This window comes from Terrapene carolina, unplaced genomic scaffold, assembly GCF_002925995.2.
Source record: "Terrapene carolina triunguis isolate 2854851 unplaced genomic scaffold, T_m_triunguis-2.0 Scaffold68, whole genome shotgun sequence".
NCBI lineage: Eukaryota > Metazoa > Chordata > Testudines > Emydidae > Terrapene > Terrapene triunguis.
Window position 1 is genome coordinate 79,972,583 of NW_020664419.1, and position 23,384 is coordinate 79,995,966.

General features: G+C 43.8%; 1 protein-coding gene across 3 annotated transcripts in view; it reads left to right on the forward strand.

The window, feature by feature from the left end:
* The first annotated feature begins 4,900 nt into the window (after positions 1–4,900).
* Positions 4,901–23,384, forward strand: part of GAS2L3 (growth arrest specific 2 like 3) — a 32,993-nt gene continuing 14,509 nt past the window's right edge. The window contains exons 1-5 of one of the 3 annotated variants that reach the window (XM_026648864.2): positions 4,901–5,003; positions 15,153–15,200; positions 17,561–17,729; positions 18,468–18,586; positions 21,324–21,465. In XM_026648864.2, the coding sequence (XP_026504649.1) occupies positions 15,177–15,200; positions 17,561–17,729; positions 18,468–18,586; positions 21,324–21,465 (454 nt within the window). In that variant the 5' untranslated portion in view covers positions 4,901–5,003; positions 15,153–15,176. Of the gene's footprint in view, positions 5,004–5,985; positions 6,066–13,867; positions 13,963–15,152; positions 15,201–17,560; positions 17,730–18,467; positions 18,587–21,323; positions 21,466–23,384 lie in introns of those variants that run through there. The other 2 variants (XM_029910859.1, XM_024195929.1) reach the window with 2 other exon arrangements.

Genomic DNA, 23,384 nt, shown 5'->3' on the forward strand with positions numbered 1-23,384 from the left:
TGGGAGGGAGTTTGGGTGTGTGGGGGGATGGGCACTGGGAGGGAGTTCGGGTGCAGGAGGGGGTGCGGGGTCGGGCTCTGGAAGGGAGTTTGGGTGCAGGGTGTGGGCTTTAGGCTGGGGCAGGGGGTTGGGATGCAAGGGGGAGTCAGGGGGTCGGCGCTTACCTTGGGTGGCTCCCAAAAGCGACCGGTACGCCCCTCTGGCTGCAGCGGCTCCTAGGCGGGGGCCCATGGGGTCTCCGCAGGCCGCTGCCCACAGGCATCACCTCTGCAGCTCCCATTGCCCGCAGTTCCTGGCCAATGGGAGCTGCGGAGTCATCCGGGCCCCTGGGTAATTGCCCTCTTTGGCTCCCCTGTTGGCGGGCCTGTTTACCACGCTCCCAATCTTTGTGTCATTTGCAAACTTTATTACTTTTGTAGTGCTAACGAGGCCAATGCAATCAAGGTGGACGTCGCCCATTCCCAACAGTTGACGAGAAGGTATGAGTATCAACAGAGGTAAATTACTTTTTGTAGTGACCCATCCACTCCCAGTCTTTATTCAGGCCTAATTTGATGGTGTCCAGTTTGTAAATTAATTCCAGTTCTGCAGTTTCTCGTCGACGTCTGTTTTTGACTTTTTTTGTTGAAGAATTGCCACTTTTAAGTCTGTTATTGAGTGTCCAGGGAGATTGAAGTGCTCTCCTACTGGTTTTTGAATGTTACAATTCTTGATGTCTGATTTGTGTCCATTTATTCTTTTGTGTAGAGACTGTCCAGTTTGGTCAATGTACATGGCAGAGGTACATTGCTGGCACATGATGGCATATATCACATTGGTAGATGTGCAGGTGAACGAGCCCCTGATGGTGTGGCTGATGTGGTTAGGTCCTATGATGGTGTCCCTTGAATAAATATGTGGGCAGAGTTGGCAATGGGGTTTGTTGCAGGGATTGGTTCCTGGGTTAGTGTTTTTGTTGTGTGGTGTGTAGTTGCTGGTGAGTATTTGCTTCAGGTTGGGGGGCTGTCTGTAAGTGAGGACTGGCCTGTCTCCCAAAGTCTGTGAGAGTGAGGGATCATCCTTCAGGATAGTTGTAGATCAGGGGTAGGCAACCTATGGCATGCGTGCCAAAAGCAGCACACGAGCTGATTTTCAGTAGCACTCATGCTGCCTGGGTCCTGGCCACCAGTCCAGGGGGCTCTGCATTTTAATTTAATTTTAAATGAAGCTTCTTATTTACTTTACATACAACAATAGTTTAGTTATATATTATAGACTTAGAGAAAGACACCTTTTAAAAATGTTAAAATGTATTACTGGCACGCAAAACCTTAAATTAGAGTGAATAAATGAAGACTCGGCACACCACTTCTGAAAGGTTGCCGACCCCTGTTGTAGATCCTTGATGATGCGCTGGAGAGGTTTTAGTTGGGGGCTGTAGGTGACAGCTAGTGGCATTCTGTTACTTTCTTTGTTGGGCCTGTCCTGTAGTAGGTGACTTCTGGGTACCCTTGCTCTGTCAATCTGTTTCTTCACTTCAGCAGGTGGGTACTGTAGTTATAAAAATGCTTGATAGAGATCCTGTAGGTGTTTGTCTCTGTCTGAGGGATTGGAGCAAATGCGGTTGTATCTTAGAGCTTGGCTGTAGACAATGGATCGTGTGATGTGGTCTGGATGAAAGCTGGAGGCATGTAGGTAAGTATAGTGGTCAGTAGGTTTCCGGTATAGGGTGGTGTTTATGTGACCATCACTTATTTGCACTGTAGTGTCCAGGAAGTGGATCTCTTGTGTGGACTTGTCCAGGCTGAGGTTGATGGTGGGGTGGAAATAGTTGAAATCCTGGTGGAATTCCTCAAGGGCCTCCTTCCCATGGGTCCAGATGATGATGATGTCATCAATGTAGTGCAAGTAGAGTAGGGGCGCTAGGGGACGAGAGCTGAGGAAGCGTTGTTCTAAGTCAGCCATAAAAATGTTGGCATACTGTGCCGCTGACTTGAAGGTATAAATTATCCCCAAATCTGAAATAGTTGTGGGTGAGGACAAAGTCACAAAGTTCAGCCACCAGGTTTGCCGTGACATTATTGGGGATACCATTCCTGACAGCTTGTAGTCCATCTTCGTGTGGAATGTTGGTGTAGAGAGCTTCTACATCCATAGTGGCTAGGATAGTGTTTTCTGGAAGATCACCAATGGATTGTAGTTTCCTCAGGAAGTCAGTGGTGTCTCGAAGATAGCTGGGAGTACTGGTAGCGTACGGCCTGAGGAGAGAGGCCACATAGCCAGCCAATCCTGCTGTCAGGGTGCCAATGCCTGGGATGGTGGGGCATCCAGGATTCCCAGGTTTATGAATCTTGGGTAGCAAATAGAATACCCCTGGTCTGGGCTCTAGGGGTGTGTCTGTGTAGGTTTGTTCCTGTGCTTCTTCAGGGAGTTTCTTGAGCAGATGGTGCAGTTTCTTTTGGTAACCCTCAGTGGGATCAGATGGTAATGGCCTGTGTCACGGTGTTGACATGTCGTTGTGTCTCCCTTTATAATTACATTTTGAGACCTGTTAGTTGGCCACTTTTTAATCCATTCAATGTGTGCCATGTTAATTTTTTAATGTTCTAGTTTTTTAATCAAAATATCATGCAGTACCAAGTCAAACACCTTATGGAAATCTAAGTATATTACATCAACATTATTACCTTTGTCAACCAAGTTTGTAATTTCATAAAAAAATTATCAAGTTAGTTTGACAGGATCTATTTTCCATAATGTTGATTGTCATTAATTATAACAATATAATAATAATTCTTTATTAACTGAGTCCTGTGTGAGCTGTTCCATTATTTTGTCCGATATTGATGTCAGGCCTATAATTACCCAAGTCATCCTGTTTACCCTTTTAAAATATTGGCACCACATTAACTTTCCTTCAATCTTCAAGAACTTCCTCAGTGTTCCAAGACTTATTGAAAATCAACATTAACAGTCCAGTGAGCTCTTGGAAGCAAGTTATCAGGACGAGTTCATTTAAAAATGTCTAATTTTAGATCCTGCTGTCTAACATCTTTCTGAGTTACTATTGGAATAGGAAGTGTTTCATCGTCATCATCATCATAATCATATGACATGACTACATCATTTGGATTTGTCCCAAATACTATACTGAAATATCTATTTAACACTTCTGCTTTTTCTGATTATGGACAATTTTACCATTTCCATCTAATAACAGACTAATACCATCTAACGGGCATACACTAATATTTATTAAGTACTATTATTTCTCTTCTCTGACCAGTTATAACAGACGTTTTTGGGTAAAGAAAGTAAAACCCACAGCAAAATGACCCCTCTCCTCCCCCATTTTATAGTGGCTAGAGTTTGCACAGCACACAGCAATTTCTTGCCCACTCTAATGGTGAAAAGAGACTGTACGCAAGGCCACATGTACTCCACAGTAACTGTGACCTAAATTTTGCAGCAAGACCCCAGTATTCTTTGGCAGGTACCAGCCGAGCAAGCTCGTGCTTGGGGCGGCAGATTCTACGGGGTGGCATTCCGCCCAATCCTAGGGCGGCACGGACGCTTTTTTTGGTTTTGTTTTGTTTTGTTTGCCGATCCGGCCGCCCTGTAGGAGGCAGCAGCGCGGAGGAGGGGAGCTCCCTGTTGGGAGCGGGCTGCGTGCTCCGTCTGCCCCAGCCGGTGCCAGGTCTGTAGCAAGCCCGGCAGGGCAGTCTGCGTCTTTCCCTCCCCGCCGACTGGAGCAGCGCGGAGCCCTCCTAGCAGGCGGCGCAGCGGTCGGGGCCGTGTGGCGAGTGCCCCGCTTAAGCCCTAGCCACCCCCCTTCTCTCTCTCCTCCCGCACCCTCCTCCCCCCCGCTAGCCGGGGCATGTCTGCAGTGCAGGGAGTCCCCCTGCACCCTGGTTCCGGCCGCGCCGCAGGTGTGGTTTTTTTTTTGCTTTGCCGTTCTGGCCGCCCCGATTTTTTTTGTGTGTGTGTGTGTGCTTGGGGCGGCAAAAAAGCCAGAGCTGGCCCTGCACTCCAGAGCAGTAGACTCTGCTGCCTGCAGCTTCAGCAAAATTCAAAAACTCGGGTTTGTAGCACACGTGAAAATGAGTAATACACTCGTTACAGTATCCCTGTCTCACTATTACATTCAATTATTTTATGCTGTCTTTACATTTTTAATTTTTGTCATGCTGAACATTGCAGAGCTGCACTGCAAAGTTGGCAGAGGGAAGCAGAAGGTGGGTGGGGTGACTGGGTTGGGACCCTGGCACTCGGGGAAGTGTAGAAGACAACTGTTGGCTTGGAAAAGGGAGCTGGACGTTAAAACGATCAGCTTGAAATGGTTATCAATCAAGTTGACACTGCAAATTGCATAACCAGATATAAAAGTTAATGCAGCTAGATGGGGGCAACACACCTTCAGGGAGTGGGAGCTATTGTTTCTGGTGTCTGCAGACTCAGGCAGCTAGCACTGCACGGTTCCGGGGGGGGGCTCTCATAGAGTGGGAAGGTTATCCTCACACCCCAGGAAGCACAATTCGGCAGCACGGGGAGGACTCTGCAACACGTTCGGGGGCTGCAGAAGAGCAGGGTGCATGGGCCACTGACCCTGCCCCTCCCATGGGGGCAGCCTCGCCCTCCTAGCGCCTCCTCACTCTCCCCGGACAGAGCCTAGCCCGGGGACTGGGAGGCAGCAGCACAAGGGCTGTCAGGTGATGCTGTTGCAGCCGCCCCAGGCCCGGGAGCGGCTGGGGTTGGAGTCTGCGCCTAGAAGGCCCTGCAGAGGATGAGGCCAGGCTCGCCCGACGGAGGGTGTGGCTGGCTGTGGCCGACACCCAGGGCTTCGGGCCCGGCTCGCCAGGCTCCTCCTCGCTCCGCCTGATTGGGCCTTTCGAACGGTGCGGGCGGGCGGAGGCGAATGAATCAGGGCAGGGAGCCGCGGGATGCGGCGGCTGGAAGGGCTCTGCCTGTGGCCGCAGCGTGCCAGGCAGCTGCACGGGGGAGCGTGAGTTCTGCAGCCGCTGCGTGTGAGTACTTCCCCAGCTCGGCACACGGGAACCACGCTGTATCCTCGGGCCATGGTCATGTAACCCGCGGGGTGTCTCTAGGAGCAGCCCGGAGATCAGCTGTTGCCCCTACACGCTCACTCGGGGGGGACAGGCTGGGGTGAGGGCGGGGACATCACTCGGCGAATTTGTAAAGCTGTGTGTGTGTGTAAGCGTCTCTCCTTCTGGGGTGTGGTGAAGGGTGGGGGATAATTTATTTTAGTGCGGCACAAAAAAGCATGAAGGATGCTCTTGGGGTGTGAGTTGCAGTGCGATACACAATCTCTGAGCTCTGTCTGACATCTGCCCTGCAGTCAAACTGCCACAGCAGCAGGATTTTGTGACAGCTCTCATTGATCAGGTCTCCTCTTTCCATGAGGAATCTTACTGGCACTGAAAATAAAACTAACCTTCCGAATAAGTTGCTACTAACAATGATGATGATCATTATCATCCAGATTTGGAGATAATGTGACTTGGAACCTGTTCCAACCCAGAGTCTTTAAGCATTCTTGATTTGATCAATAACACCCCACAGTTCCTGTTGCTAGAGATCTTTGCCCCCTCCCCCCCACCCCACGCAGTGGAAAGAGATCTACGCCTCTTGACGTACAATGTAAAGAACTACATGAGATGAAGTGCACTTTTGAGTTAACTGCGGTTGTTACTAATCAATATTAAGTACTTGAAAGTCAGGCAAAGGAAAAGCTAGGGGAATCCTGTAAACTGCAACTTGCCTATTTTAACCGTATTGTATATTAAGGTGTATATTAAACAGCATAACCATTCTCTAAAATTGTATATGAGAAATATTTTTTCAGTTTATATGCTGTACCTAGCATAAATCTCAGTTTGTGGTAAGAGGAAATTACCATAGGAACTTTTCCATGTTGTTGATTTTTGAATGTTTAAAATTGCAATTTTTTTTATTAACATCTTTGTATTTTGTAGGTTTGTGCTGGAGGACAGTTTATAAAACACTAATCTCTCTCTGAAAGTATATACAACTATAGAACTCCGAATGAAATGACAGCACCACATCACGTAACTATGAAACTTAAATAATGTGTATTTGTATTGCCTTTAATGGGACTACATTTGGATCTGAGGGCCAGCAGACCACTTTGCCAGATCATAAAAATGGCCATATTGCCTCAGACCAATGTTCCATCTAGCCCAGTATTCTGTCTTCTGACAGTGGCTGGGGCCTGATAATCCATTGGGAATGAAGTAGAACAGGGCTATTTTTCAGTGAGCCATCCGCTGGCAATCAGAGTCTTAAGGACACCCAAGAGCATGGGTTTGCGTCCCTGAACATCTTGGCTAATAATCATTGATGGATCTCCATGAACTTACCTAATTCTTTTTTGAATCCACTTTTGCTTTTTGCCTTCACAATATCCCCTGGCAATGAGTTCCACAGGTTGACTGTGCCTTGTGTAAAGAAGTAGTATTTCCTTTTGTTCTTTTAAAGCTGCTGCCTGTTCACTTTATCCACACCATTCATGTTTTTATAGACTTATATCCCCCCTTAGTTGTCTCTTTTCTAAGATGAACAGTCCCAGTCTTTTTAATCTCTCCTCGTATGGAAGCTGTTCCATACCCCTAGTCATTTTTGTTGCCCTTCTCTGTACTTTTGTCAATTCTAATGTATCTTTTTTGAGATGGGGAGACCAGGACTGCATTCAGTATTCTAGATGTAGGCATACCATGGATTTATGTAGTGACATGATGATATTTACTGTCTTTATTTTCTATCCCTTTCCTAATGGTTCCTCATTTGGTTGGCTTTTTTGACCACTGCTGCACATTGAGCGAATGTTTTCAGAGAACTATCCACAGTGACTCCGAGCTCTTTCTTGAGTGGTAATAACTAATATAGACCCCATCATTTTTTATGTATAGTTGAGATTATGTTTTCCAACGTGAATTACTTTGGATTTATCAACATTGAATTTCATCTGCCATTTTGTTGCCCAGCATCCAGTTTTGTGAGATCTCTTTGTAACTCTTCACAGTGTGTTTTGGACTTAACCATCTTGAGTAATTTTGTACCTTCTACACACTTTGCTATCTTATGGTTCACCCCTTTTACCAGATAATTTATAAATATGTTGAACAGTATTGGACCCAGTACAGATCCTTGGGGGACCCCACTATATAACTCTCTCCATTGTGAAAACTGATCATTTATTCTTACTCTTTGTTTCCTTTTTTTAACTAGCTACTGAGCCATGCAAGGACCTTCCCTCTTGTCCCATGGCTGCTTATTTTGCTTAAGAGTCTTTGGTGAGGGACCTTGTCAAAGGCTTTCTGAAAGTCCAAGTACACTATATCCACTGGATCACTCTTGTCCATATGTTCGTTGACCTCCTCAAAGAATTCTAATAGATTTGAGGCATGATGTCTCTTTACAAAAGCCATGTTGACTCTTCCCCAACATATCCTGTTCATCTATGTGTCTGACAATTTTGTTTCAACCAGTTTGCCTGGTTCTGAAGTTAGACTTACCAGCCTGTAATTGCTAGGTTCACCTCTGGGACCTTTTTTAAAAAAAAATGGAGTTACATTAGCTATCATTCAGTCATCTGGTACAGAGGCTGATTTAAGTGATAGGTTACATACCATAGTTAGTATTGCTGTTAGAACTCTTGGGTGAATATCATCTGGTCCTGGTGACTTATTACTATTGTTTAATTTATCAATTTGTTTGAAAACATCCTCTATCAACAGCTCAATCTGGACAGTTCCTCAGATTTGTCTTTTAAAAAGAATGGCTTAGGTGTGGGAATCTCCTTCACATCCTCTGGAGTGAAGACTGATGCAAAGATTTCATTTAGGCTGTGTACACAATTTATACCGATTTTAAGGTATGTTGCTCAGGGTGTGTGTGAATAAACCACCCCCCGGAGTGACATAAGTTATGCTGACCTAAGTGCCAGTGTGGACAGCACTATGTCAGTGGGAGAGCTTCTGGCTCTGCTGGAATAATTAAGTCGATAGGAGAGCTCTCTCACATTGGCTTAGAGCAGAGGTGGGCAAACTTTTTGACCCGAGGGCCACATCGGGGTTGCAAAACTGTATGGAGGGCTGGGTAGGGAAGGCTGTGCCTCCCCAAATAGCCTGACCTCCGCCCCCTATCCGATCCCTCCCACCTCCCACCCCCCCCCCCGGGACCCCCTGCCCCATATCCAACCCCCCTGCTCCCTGCCCCCTTACCATGCTGCTCAGAGCAGCCACGCCGCCTGACTGGAGCCAGACATGCTGCCACGCTGCCCTGCAGGAGCGTGCAGCCCCGCCGCCCAGAGCACTGCCCGTGTGGCGGTGTGGCTGCGGGAAAGGGAGGACAGCAGAGGAGGGGCGGGGGGCTAGCCTCCCCAGCTGGGAGCTGAAGGGCCGAGCAGGAAAGTCCCACGGGCTGGATGTCGCCCGCGGGCCATAGTTTGCCCACCTCTGGCTTAGAGCATCTGCACCAATGCAGCTGTGCCGCTGTAAGCTCTATAGTGTAAGCCATAGCTTTTCCACAGTGGCCTTATCTTTTTTCAGTGCTCCTTTAGCACCTTGACGGTCCAGTGGCCCCACTGATTGTTTGATTGGCTTCCTGCTTCTGAAGTACTTAAAAAATATATTTGCTGTTAGTTTTTGTGTCTTTTGCTAGTTCCTCTTCAAATTCTTTTTTGGCCTGCCTAATTATACTTTTACATTTGACTTGCCAGAGTTTGTTCATTTCTATTTTCCTCAGCAGCATGTGGCTTCCAGTTTTTAAATGATGCCTTTTTGCCTCTAGGTGCCTCTTTTAGCTTGTTGCTTAGCCACGGTGGCATGTTTCTGGTCCACTTACTGTTTTTAATTTGGGGTATACATTTAATTTGAGCCTCTACTGTGGTGTTTTTAAAAAGTTTCCATGCAACTTGCAGGCATGTCACTCTTGTGAATGTTGCTTTTAATTTCCGTTTAACTAACTTCCTCACTTTCTTGAAGTTCAGTATTACTGTGGCAGACTTCTTTGATATTTCTCTCCCCCTCCCTTCCCCGATGTTAAATTTAAGTACATTATGATCACTGTTGCTGAGCAGGTCAGCTGTATTCACCTCAGGACCTTAATTATCAAACTTGAATAAATCAGATCCCAGGAACGACAGGTTCAAATCCAATAGGGTCAACACTGCTCTTCCAAAGTGGATCCTGTAAGCTGAGTACCATGGGGATCTTTTGGAAGACACCTTTAAAATCAAGGTGCAGCGTTCTCTACCTGGACACTTGATCCCAGTACTGATTTTTATAGGAATGAGCTTTGCTCTAATGTCCTTGGCTAAAATTCCCATTCCTATTGTTCAGTGTGCTGAAAAATGGTAAGGCTGCATTTTATCTAGTAAAACATTTTGGCATCTTTTGGGATACAGACAGTCTATATAAATGTAAAGTATTATGTACCTTTGGACTTTAAGGCATAGGCTTATACATCTGAAATCTTACTAGTGTTGTGTAAGGATTTTCAAAGTAAAAGACAGGTAGGTTTTTCATATTATAATTTGTCCTGCTCCTGCCAGGGGTCTTTAAAAACCTTTTCCTTGGTACCTGACTATAGCCATATAACAGGATGGCCAGGCTTTGCCTACCCAAAGAGCAACATGCTGGGACTTTGAGGGCTGCACTCCGAGTTCCTGCCTTGCTGGGTAAAAAGCGTGTTTATCAGTTAGCTTATCATGATTGGAAAGCACTATTGAGATGTGCTGTTGAGGTGCCTTTTCCTCACTGCTAAAAAAGGTGCGGATTTTACCTTGAGGTAACTAATGTGCATGAGCTATTCTGAGGTGGAGCGACAGTGAAGATCAGGCACTTCAGTTTTGCCGTGAGGTAAACTCCCTAAGGTCAACCCACGGAAGGGCTATAGAGCTGTTTACTTCACAGTAAAATTGAAGTATTGTGGTTTTTACCTCAGGATAGCTCATGTGCGTTAGTTACCCTGAGGTAAAAAACACTTCTTTAGCAGTGAAGTCCAGGCCTAACATATCTGAAATCATGTTACTTGGCTCTGGCCGTGTTGTAGCCACGGGTCCCCCCAGGCTACACACATTCTTATCAAGTGAACCAGTTATACCTTTGCTGTAGAGGTGCTGCTTGCTGAGCTAACATGTTCTGGCAGGAAATGCTCCTTGAGTTGAGTGAACTTCTCTGTCATGAAGGGACTTGTATGAGTTCAGGAGCCTCACCTCTGTATTAAAGTGGGGAGTTGTAAAATGCTGTATACTCCATTGTTTAGGGCTCCAGAAAGGGACTCCCTGAGGAGCACCATTGCTATACATCCTGATGAAAAGATGTTTGCCACCTCAAGGTGTTTGAGCCCTGGTGACTAATTTGGGTTCTTTCTCTACTCCATGCGTTGAGGCCCCCTCCCCCAAGGAAATTTGAAAGTTAGCAGAAGTTTTGTTTCCTATGATGTAACTGGAGACCTATAGTTGCTGTAGTAAAATATATAGTAGCACACTCTAGGCATCACATCTGTTCTGATACATTTAAGAACCTAACATTCAAAACAAAATTGTCAGTATGTATAATGAAGATATCCTGGATATATTAAATATACACCAATTGACATTCTGAAGGAAAAGAAGCTGTGTTTTTATTTAAAAATGAAGATATTTTGTAGGGATGTAGTTTCCAACAATACTGTCAGAACCAATATAAAACTTCCATCAGTTTCAGAATGATCTGTTTGTGACTGTCTTGGGGGTTGCAATCTTCCACTCCAGCATGCTTTATATTTAAATCTTCAACCTATATTTAGAGAGACAGTCTTACGTACAAACATTTTGTAATGAGTTTATAAATGTCTTTGGGTTCCACCTCCATCTAAATTAGTGACTACCTCCTTTATATTTCAGATGCCAATAAGTGCTGAGTTGACTTTTTTGTCCTATTGCTCAATGTCTGAACTGCTTATGGGTCACTCTAATTACAGCATATGTAACTTTGGCCAGACTTATAAACTTGCATTACAGAATAGCTTGTATCTAATTTAGCATCTTTTGCAACATCATGACTTATAGGGCTAATGAGTAGGAACTACCCATCTTATTTAATGCATTTAATTGCCATTTGAAACAATACACTAATGGCTTGTCTTTATTGCATTATTAGATTGACCTATAACTTGAGTTTTCCCCCAACTCCTGTCCACACGTAAAATCTCTTGCTCAAATTAAATAATGCTTTAAGCTTGAGCTAACTGGCCTGACAGTGAGGTGGGTTGAAGGTCAAGTGCTGTTAACTGGAGTTTATAATGCAGTGGGGATAAAGCAGCTCAAGTTACAACAACTCATAGTTCTGCTTATCCAATCACTCTGTGCTGCTAATCACTCTCGTTTGAGGTAGCTGGCTTGAGTGTAGTAACTTGAGCTAACTGTTACAGCGCAGACAAACCCCAAGCTGCACCTCCTGAGTTTTTATTCATTTTTGCAGTAAATGCTTTGGTTCATATAGACTGGGATCCCCGTGGTTCTGTTTCTTTGATCTGCTGTGCACCAGGTGGTGGCACTGTGCGGTGTGGAGAGGGAGTGAACTGCCTTACGAGGGCATGTCGAAAGTGTGTGTGTGTGGGGATTGCCTGGGCCATTGAGGCCTGTGCAGAGGGTGTGCCCCAAGCCATACCCTCTTCCTGAGATACACCCACACCTGTGTAGTCAGGTGCCCTTCCCTCCACTTGGATCCATCACCCTAGCCTCCCCCGGCTGAACTCCATGCCTCCAATTACTGCCAGCTCCTGCCTTCCTTAATGAATCAATTAATGCCTGGTCTGCACCCCCCAATAAATCACCCTAGCTGGGCCCCTCCAACAATAAATTAATGCTTCTCCCCCGACAATTAGTTCTGTACAGACTCCTCTGCTGGGGTGGCAGGAGTGGTGACAGAAATTCGCTGTCCTTCCAATGCACACACCGATCCCCAGCCTGGGGGGGTGATGGCAGGAGCCCACACATATGCTGGGTTGGGATGGTAGTGCCCCCTGCTTTGGAGCGGGAGGGGATGAAGCCACTGCTCTCTCCTTCAGGGGGTGAAGGGAGGGATGCAGCCCTTCAGGGCAACTTACTCTTCATAGTGGCAGCTGACTCATCATCTGATCTGCAGTGGCAGGACTGGAGCCACTTCTGCAGATTTATTGACTGTCTTGGTTACAGTGTTCTCATTCTGAAGGCTTCTGCTACAAAAAACAGCACTAGAGACTTAATCCTTTTTAAAAAGAAGGCAACTTGTTTAGAAAGGAAGATGGCAATCGCCTACCATAGATTCCTATTTGCCCCGGGGGAGTAGATTTTTCAAGCCCTGCTTGTGATAGTTAAGACTGCTGATACCCACACTAAAAAGCAATTACACTTTAAACCAAATACTCCACTAGAACACTGTAATGTGAGAAACTTGAATGTCTGGAAATTAACAAACTTCCAGCAGCAGCCTTAATTCTGACACTCACCCATCTCATATTCCAAAGAACTCCATTATCCCAGAGGGGAGAAGACTTGTCTGTTAACCCACTTACTAGTTATGAATCAACCCTCCTGTGGACCACAGCATCTCACATATCTCTACACACTGGCCACCTGAGACCCGGTCCCATATCCACCAGCCCATTAGAGGCTATACCAGGGATTGGCAACCTTTGGCAGGTGGCCTTTCAGGGTAAGCCCCCTGGCGGGCCGGGCCGGTTTATTTACCTGCCGCGTCCGTGGTTCGCCGCTGCAGGCCAATGGGGGCTGTGGGAAGCAGTGGCCAGCACATCCCTCGGCCCGCACCTCTTCCTGCAGCCCCCATTGGCCTGGAGCGGCCCGTGGGAGCCGCGATCGGCTGAACCTGCGGACGCAGCAGGTAAACAAACCGGCCCAGCCCTCCAGGGGGCTTACCCTGGCGAGCCGCGTGCCAAAGGTTGCCGATCCCTGTGCTATACATTCCAATTCCCCCATTCACCTTCCCTGTATTAGACCAAGGGCCAATCCACCTGACGCAGGCCAACACCCATCTTTTACCATAACTGCTGTACCTGTATGGGCTGTGGTAACCTACATTCCTCAGCAGTATGAACTCCACATCTGCCTGTAACTGATGGTTTGAGAGAGAATTTAAGTTAGCAGTCAGTAATCCTAATACGAGTCCTTTTGAGGATAATTAATATTGTAAAAATTTGTCCTTGCTACCATTATTCAAATGTTTACTGTGTTAATGCAAAGCTTTAGCTTCTTAGGGAGCCCTCCTCTGACAACTAAGATTGCAAAATAACTTATGTAAAAAGAAGTTCATGAAGTTCAAGTGTCACAATTTCCCTCAATCCCTTCATTTGTTTATTTTTAAAAGACCGGTTTTGTTAGGCCTTCCCAAAAAGTGCAGATGCTGAACATTCTTCTAATAGCTGCTTTGTGAATATTTTACTGTTCATGTTTTGAACACTCCCTGTGAATTAGGCCACTTTTTGTTCTTCTAGTGGCAGTTGCCATGTTAAGGCTCTTGTTTGATTATGTGGGGCTCCTTATTTTAATGAAAGCAGCTTTTCTACTGGCTGTTCCATCCATATTTTTTTTAAACAGTCAATGAAGCCTCTTACTGGGGCTCTCTCTTGGGACAAAGGCTTTCTTATGCTAAAGGAAAATATATGCCGCTGGACTAACTCGTGGGAAGCATAATATGCTCATTTGTAATGCCTGTTATGTACTCTGCCCTTTTCCTCTAATGTGTAGAGAGGAAAATGACATCAGGGATAGGACAATCCCACTATTTATTTTGTTTTCTTGCAAATAAAAAAGTGATGTAACTCTTGCACGTTCAGATATAACCAACTCAGGGCATCTTTGGTAAATCTTTACTTGATCAGCATGACAAGTTTGGTACAAAGAAAAAGCTTCTGTCTGAAAACAAACTGATTTCATAGTAGGTGTAACTGCATGGTCTTAAGGTATGTTTTGTAAAGTTTATTAAAAGATGTTGTAGTGGGTGGAATGCAAAGGTCAAGGTAGTGGAGAGGGTAGATGGGAAAGAAACAACACAAACTCTTCTTAGGAAATGGAAATACTTCTGTCTATAGTAAAACTTACAGTTTAGAGAAAGCTAAAGAATTGTGTTACAAATGTAAGTTTACGTTTCTCTTTGACTTTACACACACACACACAGTCAAAACATCACAAATGTGCTTTCATCCCACTCTGGCTGTGTGGTGACTCTCTAGAACTTTTTCCTGTTGTCATCAAGCAGGTCTTTCTTTTTCTTTTTTTAAAGAAATGTCTGACAGATGTCTTTTCCTAACATGTGGTATTTACTCCATAGTGATTGACAAATTACAAAAGATAAATGTATATTTCAGAGTTCATGCAACAATTATGTTGGACATTTCTGTATCATATCTATGAAAGACATTCTGAATTTTTTTCCTTTCAGTTTTATTAAGTGCATGTATGATTAATTTCATGACTTTGCTACATGAAATAGAATTACACCATATATGAAATGCATTATAGGATATGGCATTCTTTGGAAAGGACATTGGGGTAGGGGCTGTCTTGTTCAGGATTGGGGCTCTTAGGCCCTATCACAGTTCAAATATTAAGTAATAAAAACATTTTGTTTTTGTCTGTTTCTGAGTGAATTTTGACTTCTCCTTTGTATTGCATGTAAAGAAACTAATTTTTATAAATAATATTTTAATTTAAAGACTGAGAGAACCTTAACTCATGATTTTCTGCAGTTATAATGTTTGTGATATATAGGAATGGACTCCAACAACCTTAACTTCAAGTTAAGGTTTTTTGGGTACATGTTGGATAACTGATGTAATAGCACACTTGGAATTTTTTTCCTCTTCTACAAGTCAGAGAGCTTTGACACCTTCTTGGAAGCACGTGAACTGTTATCGAATACTATTTATAGCTAATTAGAAGTGAAGAAACTTGCCATTTTGTCCTGTAATATTTACTATTTTCTGACAGTGTAAAGTAGTAAAATTTCAGGTCAAGATTATAACTGTGTTAAGAGAGTCAATCTGACTGTTTTCACCTAATAGTTTTTTAACTTTTGTAAAAATTAGAAGTGATTCCATTAAAAATAATTTGCTGGGTTGTTTTTTTGTCTCTTCCTTCCCCCCATGTCCAGGGAAAGACTTTCATATAAATAGAGATGACCATGCAGCATGCAGTTCAGGTAAATGACATTAATAATAAAAATGCTTGATACTTCATATGGCATCTTTTCTTTATGCAAGGATCACCGGACACTTTGCAGACAAATTACTGCAAGGCTCACAATTGTCCCTGTGAGATCTTTACCATCCCCATTTTACAGGTGGGAAAACTTAGTCACAGAGGTTAAATGACTTGCCTTAGGTCACACAGGGAGTCAGGGGCAGGACTGATATAACCCAGAAGTTCTGGAGCCTAGCTTTCTGTTTCAACTGCTAGATCACACCACTTCTCCTTAAGTGTTGTTCTCTAAGATGGTTTCTAAGGCAAAGTAAGAGACTAAATCAAACGTAATTGTTCCTAAAATATAGTGACTTTATTTGTGTAACTATTAATATTCAAGTTTTGCAAAGTGATTAATTCTATAAGAGAATATGTAGTCAGTCCATCCACAAGTTAAAAAGTCTTGTGGGACCAACTAGCTCAGGGGTTCTCAAACTGGGGGTCAGGACCCCTCAGGGGGTTGCGAGGTTATTACATGGGGGGGGGGGGCGCGAGCTGTCAGCCTCCACCCCAAGCCTCCGGCATTTATAATGGTGTTAAATATATAAAAAAGTGTTTTTAATGTATAAGAGGGGGTCGCACTCAGAGGCTTGCTGTGTGAAAGGGGTCACCAGTACAAAAGTCTGAGAACCCCCGAACTAGCTAATCATGGATGAACTCAATCAACAGTTAATTGTGCGTCTGGGCTAGGTTATCTGGGATAGGATGGTGAGGGCATGACATTTTGTGTGGTGAATGAGATCCTCTGAGAGGGAGTGTTTTTGTTTTGGTTTTCTTCAAGTCATTTTTTCTTCATCCCCATTACTCTCCTTGACTCCCTAAGCTAACCCTTAACAAAATGTTACTGATAGAAAAACCCATGAGAGAGGAAATTGTCTTTCTTTAAATTCCACAAGGAATTTCCCAATGGAAGTTTGCCAGGAATCGTGGGATGAATTACTCCCAGCTTACCCTTCTGTCCCCTTATCTCACAGGGTCGCATTCCAATGATATAGCTGTGGAGGGATTTCTATATAGAAGGTGTAAGAGGAAGAACTTGAGTTTTTCCTTTCTCCTCATTGTCTCCTATTATTCAGACTTTTTTCTGCTTTACTCTGTGGTCGTCCTTCTTCGCTGCTTCTCCCCCTTTCCCAGTACCCAAACTGTCCCAAAGAGCTTGCAGTTCAAGGTAACATTTTACTCTTGGGTACGCCACTGGAATTCCATTGAAAACAGTGGTGTTACAGGCACAGATTTATACAATTCAGAACAAATTTTCATCTGCCCCTGTTTCTCTTTTCCGTTTTGTTTTCCTGCCAATCATTGGGCACTGCAGGTAAAGTTTCTGCAAGGCTGGCTTTTATGTATATCATCAGAATTTCTTATTTCTTTGCTAACATGAGACAGGTGTTGACACAGGAAAAAATACAATTAGAAGACTGGGACTGATATCCTTTTTTTATTGATGCTATGATATAGTGAGCAAATGAAGTCTTCCTTCCTGCCCCATAGTGAAGAAAACATTTTCAGTGCCACTGCACATTGCTTTAGAATGCTTGAATACAAGAGGTGAAGACGTGTCTAAAAAGTGTATGTTCTTGTATTAAACAAGTCTGAACAGTAACACATTTTCTACTGTAGTGTAAGAATTTTAATGTTCTTTTTCTCCCCCCCGCCCCCCAAACAAAAACCTCCTGTGAAATCTTTGATCAAAGAGAGAGAGAGAGAGACCAGCAGCAAATTTAGTTTTAGGCTGTAGATTTGTCTTTTTATATTGTGGATTCTGCCCAGTACTAACTTTCTTACAAGTTTTATAAATTAATTCTTTATTTATAAGGCAGTTAAAAAATAGACCTTTTTTGAGAGAGTTTTTATATATCTCAGGGGGACAACTGTAAATCCTAGAGTGATGTGGTAGCATCTGAATTTAGGAATGAAGACTGACAGCTGCAATAGATCTTTGCAGGGTTGATGAGTGGCTTAAAAAATCAAAATTAGATCTCTTATGTCATTACCTGATTATTGTTTGCGTGAGGAAATAATCAGATTCCATTATTGGAGGTTGCAGCTACAAGACCAGGGGTTCTCAAATTGGGGGTCAGGACCCCTCAGGGAGTCGCAAAGTTATTACATGAGGGGTCACGAGCTGTCAACCTCCACCCCAAACCCTGCTTTGCCTCCAGCATTTATAATGGTGTTAAATATATAAAAAGTGCTTTTAACTTATAAGGGGGGGGTCGCACTCAGAGGCTTGTTATGTGAAAGGGGTCACCAGTAAAAAAAAGTTTGAGAGCCACTGTACTAGACTGATTTGTTTTAACTTACTGAAAACTTCTTTAGGTGTGGTTTGGAGATGATATTCCTTTAACTCCACGAAGTCCTCTGACTCCCAGACATGGCCCGGGCTTGGCAGATGTTTGCCTATATGATCAGTGGATATCTGTGCGGCATGAAGCAACACTGGTGCCTATGCAGGAAGATCTATCAATCTGGCTATCTGGATTGCTGGGTAATGCTAAAATACATCATTGTGTAATGAATTTGAAAGATTCATTGTCCTGGCCAGTGTTGAACTTTCATATTCATAAATTTGCTGAGAGCGAGTGAATGAGACTGGGCTTGCGTAATGAGGAAAGTTGCATTAAAATGCATGTTCTGGTTTCATATTTTATGAGCGGACAACTGTCAATGCTAGCTTAATACCACTTATTTATATTTCCTGTTCAGTAACTAGTCTGTAGTCTAATTAAATAATGAATATTTCATTTGATTTTTATCTGAATTTTAATAAAAATAGTTTTATAGGTAAATAAACATATTTAATTTTAAATGTATGCCAATTCTCTTTTTAGAATCCAAAGCTATAGGGTATAACTAACACAGGCTGAAACAGTGGATGTTGAGAAGGGGGAAACGTACAGTACAAATACATCTCTAAATTAGTATCTCTATTTTTTAGATTTAATAAAAGCTTACATTTATATTATTGCTTCAGTGGCAGTTGATTTTTATGGTGAATATGTAAGGTAGCAGAAATTTTAAAGTTTATGCCATTCATCGGTTGTTTCAGTTGAATGGAATAAAAACTGGTACTCAAAATACTGATGATCTCACTTCTATTGTAGACTATCGGCCAACTTTGTGTCTTTTTAATGGTGGAATGCCATGTCTGAGTTGTCTGCATATAGTTTCTGTTAGCTTGCCTTCCTCTGGAATAATTCTAACATTTTCCACTTTTTATTTTCAGGGGTAGAAGTTACAGCGGAACGGTTGCTGGAAGAGCTTGATAATGGTGTACTACTCTGCCAGTTGGTTGGTGTCCTTCAAAGTACAATTAAAAAATGCTGTAGCTCAAAGGACTTAAGGGTGAGTCATTTGACTATTACAGTAATTGATAAACTTCATCACTTCACGTGCAACCACTTTTTATCTGCATTTAACAAAATTGCACTCTGTATGCATTGTACTTGGAAATAAGAAGAAACGTGTTGTCTTAACAGATCAAATAACTAGCTACAAATGAGATGGCTATTCATTGTGTGTCAAATCCTAAAGTCCTCACTTCAATAGGAGGTGTGCTGGTGGAAGGCCTGTTTAAGGACCTTATGGTCTGACCCCTCAAGAATGATTCCTATTGGTTGTGTGTGTATGGTGGGGAGGACTACCTGGGTAGGAGAAACAGGAAACCTGTTGACACTTTATGCAAATTTTGTATCAGAAATTGATCACTAGACTAGAGCGTGCTGCACTCTGAACAGCCACTAAAAATACCTAAAACAAAATATGTATGGGAGACATGTTTAGGCTCCACTATTAGGAATAAAATATGGCAGAAATGAGAGTGGATAAAACTCACAATTTATACAGAATAGAAGGATTTGAAGTTTTTGATACATGACTTGACCCTTACACATGTGCAAACATTAGCACATGCAATGTGTGATTGAGATGTACAGAAGGTAGAGAGAATGTTTAGAATAGTGCTTTCATATATCAAAAATATTGGTCGGACATTTCATGTTTTATTAGTTCCCTCTGAGAAAGAAGTGGCTGAATCACTGGTCCCACAACTTAATTTTTTTTGGGGGGTGGGGTGGAAGCAGCACAAGAAACAGGGGGCTACACCTTTCGTATATTACATAACTAAGACAAAACAAAAAAACCTGATAGCAATGTCCAGCACTGACAGAAAAATTGGTGTAAAGGAAATGACTTGGAAGGAATTAGTCTTTATTCTTCTAACCTCCAACATAGAGTCTGTTGCAGTCCAACTAGCCTAGAGCTGTTTTTGCTAGAACTACATAAAAATAGGAGTCGTTGTTGTTTTATAGAAGCCAGTTAATCATGTGATGGCAGCACTAGTTAGCTTCTACCAATTGGTAGAAAACACTTACAGTACTAGTCCCCTTTATCAAACTAACTTTCTTTTTTATATTCGTACTCTGTGTTGTAGAAGCTATCAGGAAGGCCTACATTTTTAATTATATAGCTAAATATATTAAGGCTAAATATCCGTAACCAACTGCTAAAATTCTTCTTGAGGGAGGTCTTTGATAGTAAAAAGGGAGCAACTTTCACAGAGCACTATGTTGTATATTTATAAGTAGGGCCCTACCAAATTCACTGTCCATTTTGCTAAATTTCATGGTCAGAGCATTTTAAAAATCTTGAATTTCACAGTTTCAAATAATAAATATAATATATGGAGATATACCTATCTCATAGAACTGGAAGGGACCCCAAAAGGTCATTGAGTCCAGCCCCCTGCCTTCACTAGCAGGACCAAGTACTGATTTTTGCCCCAGATCCCTAAGTGGCTCACAACCCTGGGTTTAGCAGGCCAATGCTCAAACCACTGAGCTATCCCTCCACCCTTAAATTCAAAGTAAGGGTGGCAAAAGAGGACCATGGGGAGGGTTGCAAGGCTATTGTAGGGGGTTATGGTGTTGCCATCCTTATTTCTGTGTTGCCTTCGGAACTGGGCATCCACAGAGTGGCGGCTGCTGACCAGGCACCCAGCTCTAAAGGCAATGCTGCCACCACCAGCAGCAGCACAGAAGTAAGGGTGGCAATACTATACCATGCCACCCTTACTTCTGCACTGCTGCTGGCTGTGATTGCTGCATTCTGAGCTGGGCGCCTGGCCAGCAGCCACCACTCTACAGCTGCCCAGCTTTGAAGGCAGCATGGCAATACCGTGACCCCCCTAAAATAGGCAGATTTCACGGGGGAGACCAGATTTCACAGTCCCTGACATGTTTTTCATGGCTGTGAATTTGGTAGGGCCCTATTTATAAGGGACACCCATGAATGATGAAGATCATTGGCTGTGAAGGGAAGAGAGAAGATGCCTCACCTATATCCCCAAAGTTGTTAAACTGGTTTAGAAAAAACTGAAAGCAAGTCACTACTTTTTAAAGGAAACTCTACTCCCTCCCTCCTATACCACACCCATCTACTTATGAAAGGGCTTGAAAAGTGCCTGAATGCAACAGCCAGTGCAGTTTCACTATATTTTGAGGGGCTGGGGTGGAAGGATTGTGTCGTCCATGTAGCTAGTCCACACCCCCTATGCACTGTAGAGATATGCTCTAAGAGTAATCTGTTCACCGCTTTGTACACGGAGTTTGAGGGTGGAGCCAGTGGAACCAGGACTGTAGATCCACCAACTAAACTTCCCCATGTGCTGTGAGTTGATGGAGGTCAGTGGCAGAGACTGCTCCAGGAGAGGCCACACTAGTGCATCCCAGGATGCAGAGTTACAATGGAAGATTTCTTTTCCCCTACCTTGATTCCTGACTTCAACAGAGTAACCATACACACATTGTCTTCTTAGACCATGAACAAGAATAACGACTTGCCCTTTGAAGGCCTATATCTGACATGGCTGTAGCCATCAAATGGGGAAAGCTTCGTCTGCATTCCAGATATGCATGTGGGTTACATCAAGTATAAAAAATAATAATAGTTATTAGCCGGCCACCATTGTTGTACTTTAAATGTGATATTCTTATTTGATCTTATGAAAATGTGTTTCAAAATGTCACTTATGTATCTGTGCGCACAGCATATGTACATTAATTTTTGAAATATTTTTTGCTAGAATTTTCCTATGAGACGTGTCCCATGTAAGAAGAATGCACCATCAGGATCCTTCTTTGCTAGAGATAATACAGCCAACTTCCTTAACTGGTGTAGGTGCATTGGAGTTGATGAGACTTATCTCTTTGAATCTGAAGGTTTAGGTAATTATCCCTGTTTGTAAAATTATTTTGGGGGGATAGAAAACTCTATGGGCCCAATCCTGACCCTTACTGTGACACTTTCTTGGGGTGCCCAGGATTGTGACTCACCCCTCTGCCTCAGCTATAGAGAGATTTGCTGGTGCTAAACTGTGTGTCAGTTCCTCGACACTCATTCAGATAGCCACCCAAACGCACGCCTCAGGACTCTGCCAGCACTTATTTTGCCTTGCAGGGTAACACTTAGTGTACCCCCATCCCCGAGCTCCATAGAAGCATCCCCCTGTAGTGTCCAGCCCGGGCACTAGACACTCTCAGTAATTACCAAGTTAAGCTGTCCCCAAAAAGACAGTGTACACACAGCTGGAAGGTTACACCTCAGGATCAGGTCCTCTATAACACTGAATTATAATAATCTGTTTATGGTGAAAACGAATATGTTTATTAACCAAGAACAGAGATTCACAGATTCAAGTGAGTATTGAGTAAGAATAATGGAAACAGAAATGGGTACAAATGAAACAAAGTATAATACATTTTCTAGAGAGTAGAGCTTAACTGGTTATAATCCTTGTCTAAACCAGTCTCTCACCTAAGATTTTCTGCAGGGCTTACTAGTTTTCAGTCATAATCAGGACCCAGATTTTGTCCCTATGTCCTTTGAAATGTATCCTTCTGAAGTGCACCCCCAGATAAGATTCTTTTTCTCTGGCATGCCGACACCATGTTGAGTTCACATTTCCCCCCCCCCCCCCCCCCCCATCAACCTATTTTTCCTGTTCACTTTACAGGCAAATGGAGTTCTTTTTGTATTGACTTTACCATACTTAATTTACATTTCATAGAGAGAGAACTACCTTCCTCCTGTCTAGAAGAAACCTGGTTCTCCCTTTGTTTGGTTACAGACTTCAAAGCATAATATCAGTACATATACATAATTCCTCATATAATCTTAATACATCAATTTTACAACAATTTTAATGACCAGTATGTCACCAGCTTTCATTTGATACCTCACAAGATGCTTTTGGATAAATACTATGAAAGCAGTGTGTTAGGTGTAGTGAGTTGTCAGGCCTGATAGGAGCTGCTGACAGAACTGGCAGGTGCTGCCAGTTGGCATTGAGGTGCTCTTAAAGCCATACTTGTGTGAGACAGGAATAATAGTATAAGTAGTGATTGGGACTTTGATAGGACTGTTCATGTGACAGAAGCTTTGCAGGGTCAGTTGCTTATGGCTGCATTGAGTAATCTGACTGAATCGTGCTTTTGAAGCCTCTGAAAAGTTGCATTGTGAGAGACAAAAATAAAAGGAGTGCAGTGAAATGCCATATTTTCTGCACAGCAAAAAAACCCCAAAACAGAATACTGTATATACTCGTTCATAAGCCAAATTTTTTTTAGTAAAAAAGGGAAGCGCCAGAGAAGGGGGTCCGCTTATGAACGGGTATAGAGAGGGAGAGGTGGGACACAGCCCCTCCCCCCAACAGAGGGAGCAAGGAGAGGCAGCACAGCCAGCAGAGCCAGAAGGGAAGAGGCGGGGCCAGATTCTCTCTGCTTCTGGCCACCCTGTTCTCCCCCCAGCCTCCGGGGCTGGCAGGCTGCAGCCATGCCGCTCGGCCCCGCCCCCCAGAGCAGGCTGTGGCCGCGCTGCCCAACCCGCTGGAGCACGCTGCGGCCCAGCCCACTGGAACGTGCTGCAGCCCCGCCGCCCGGTTTGGCCCGCCAGAGCAGGCTGCGGCCATGCTGCCCAGCCTGCTGGAGCAGCTCCAGCCAGGCCAGAGACATCCTCCCCTGGCCCTCCCCAGATAAGGTGGGAAGGGATGGGATGGGGAGAGTGTGGGGGTCCTGGGCTAGAGGTGGGGTCATGTGGGGGATGGTCACAGGGGTTACTCCCCTGACTCTCAGCTTCTCTTCCCCCC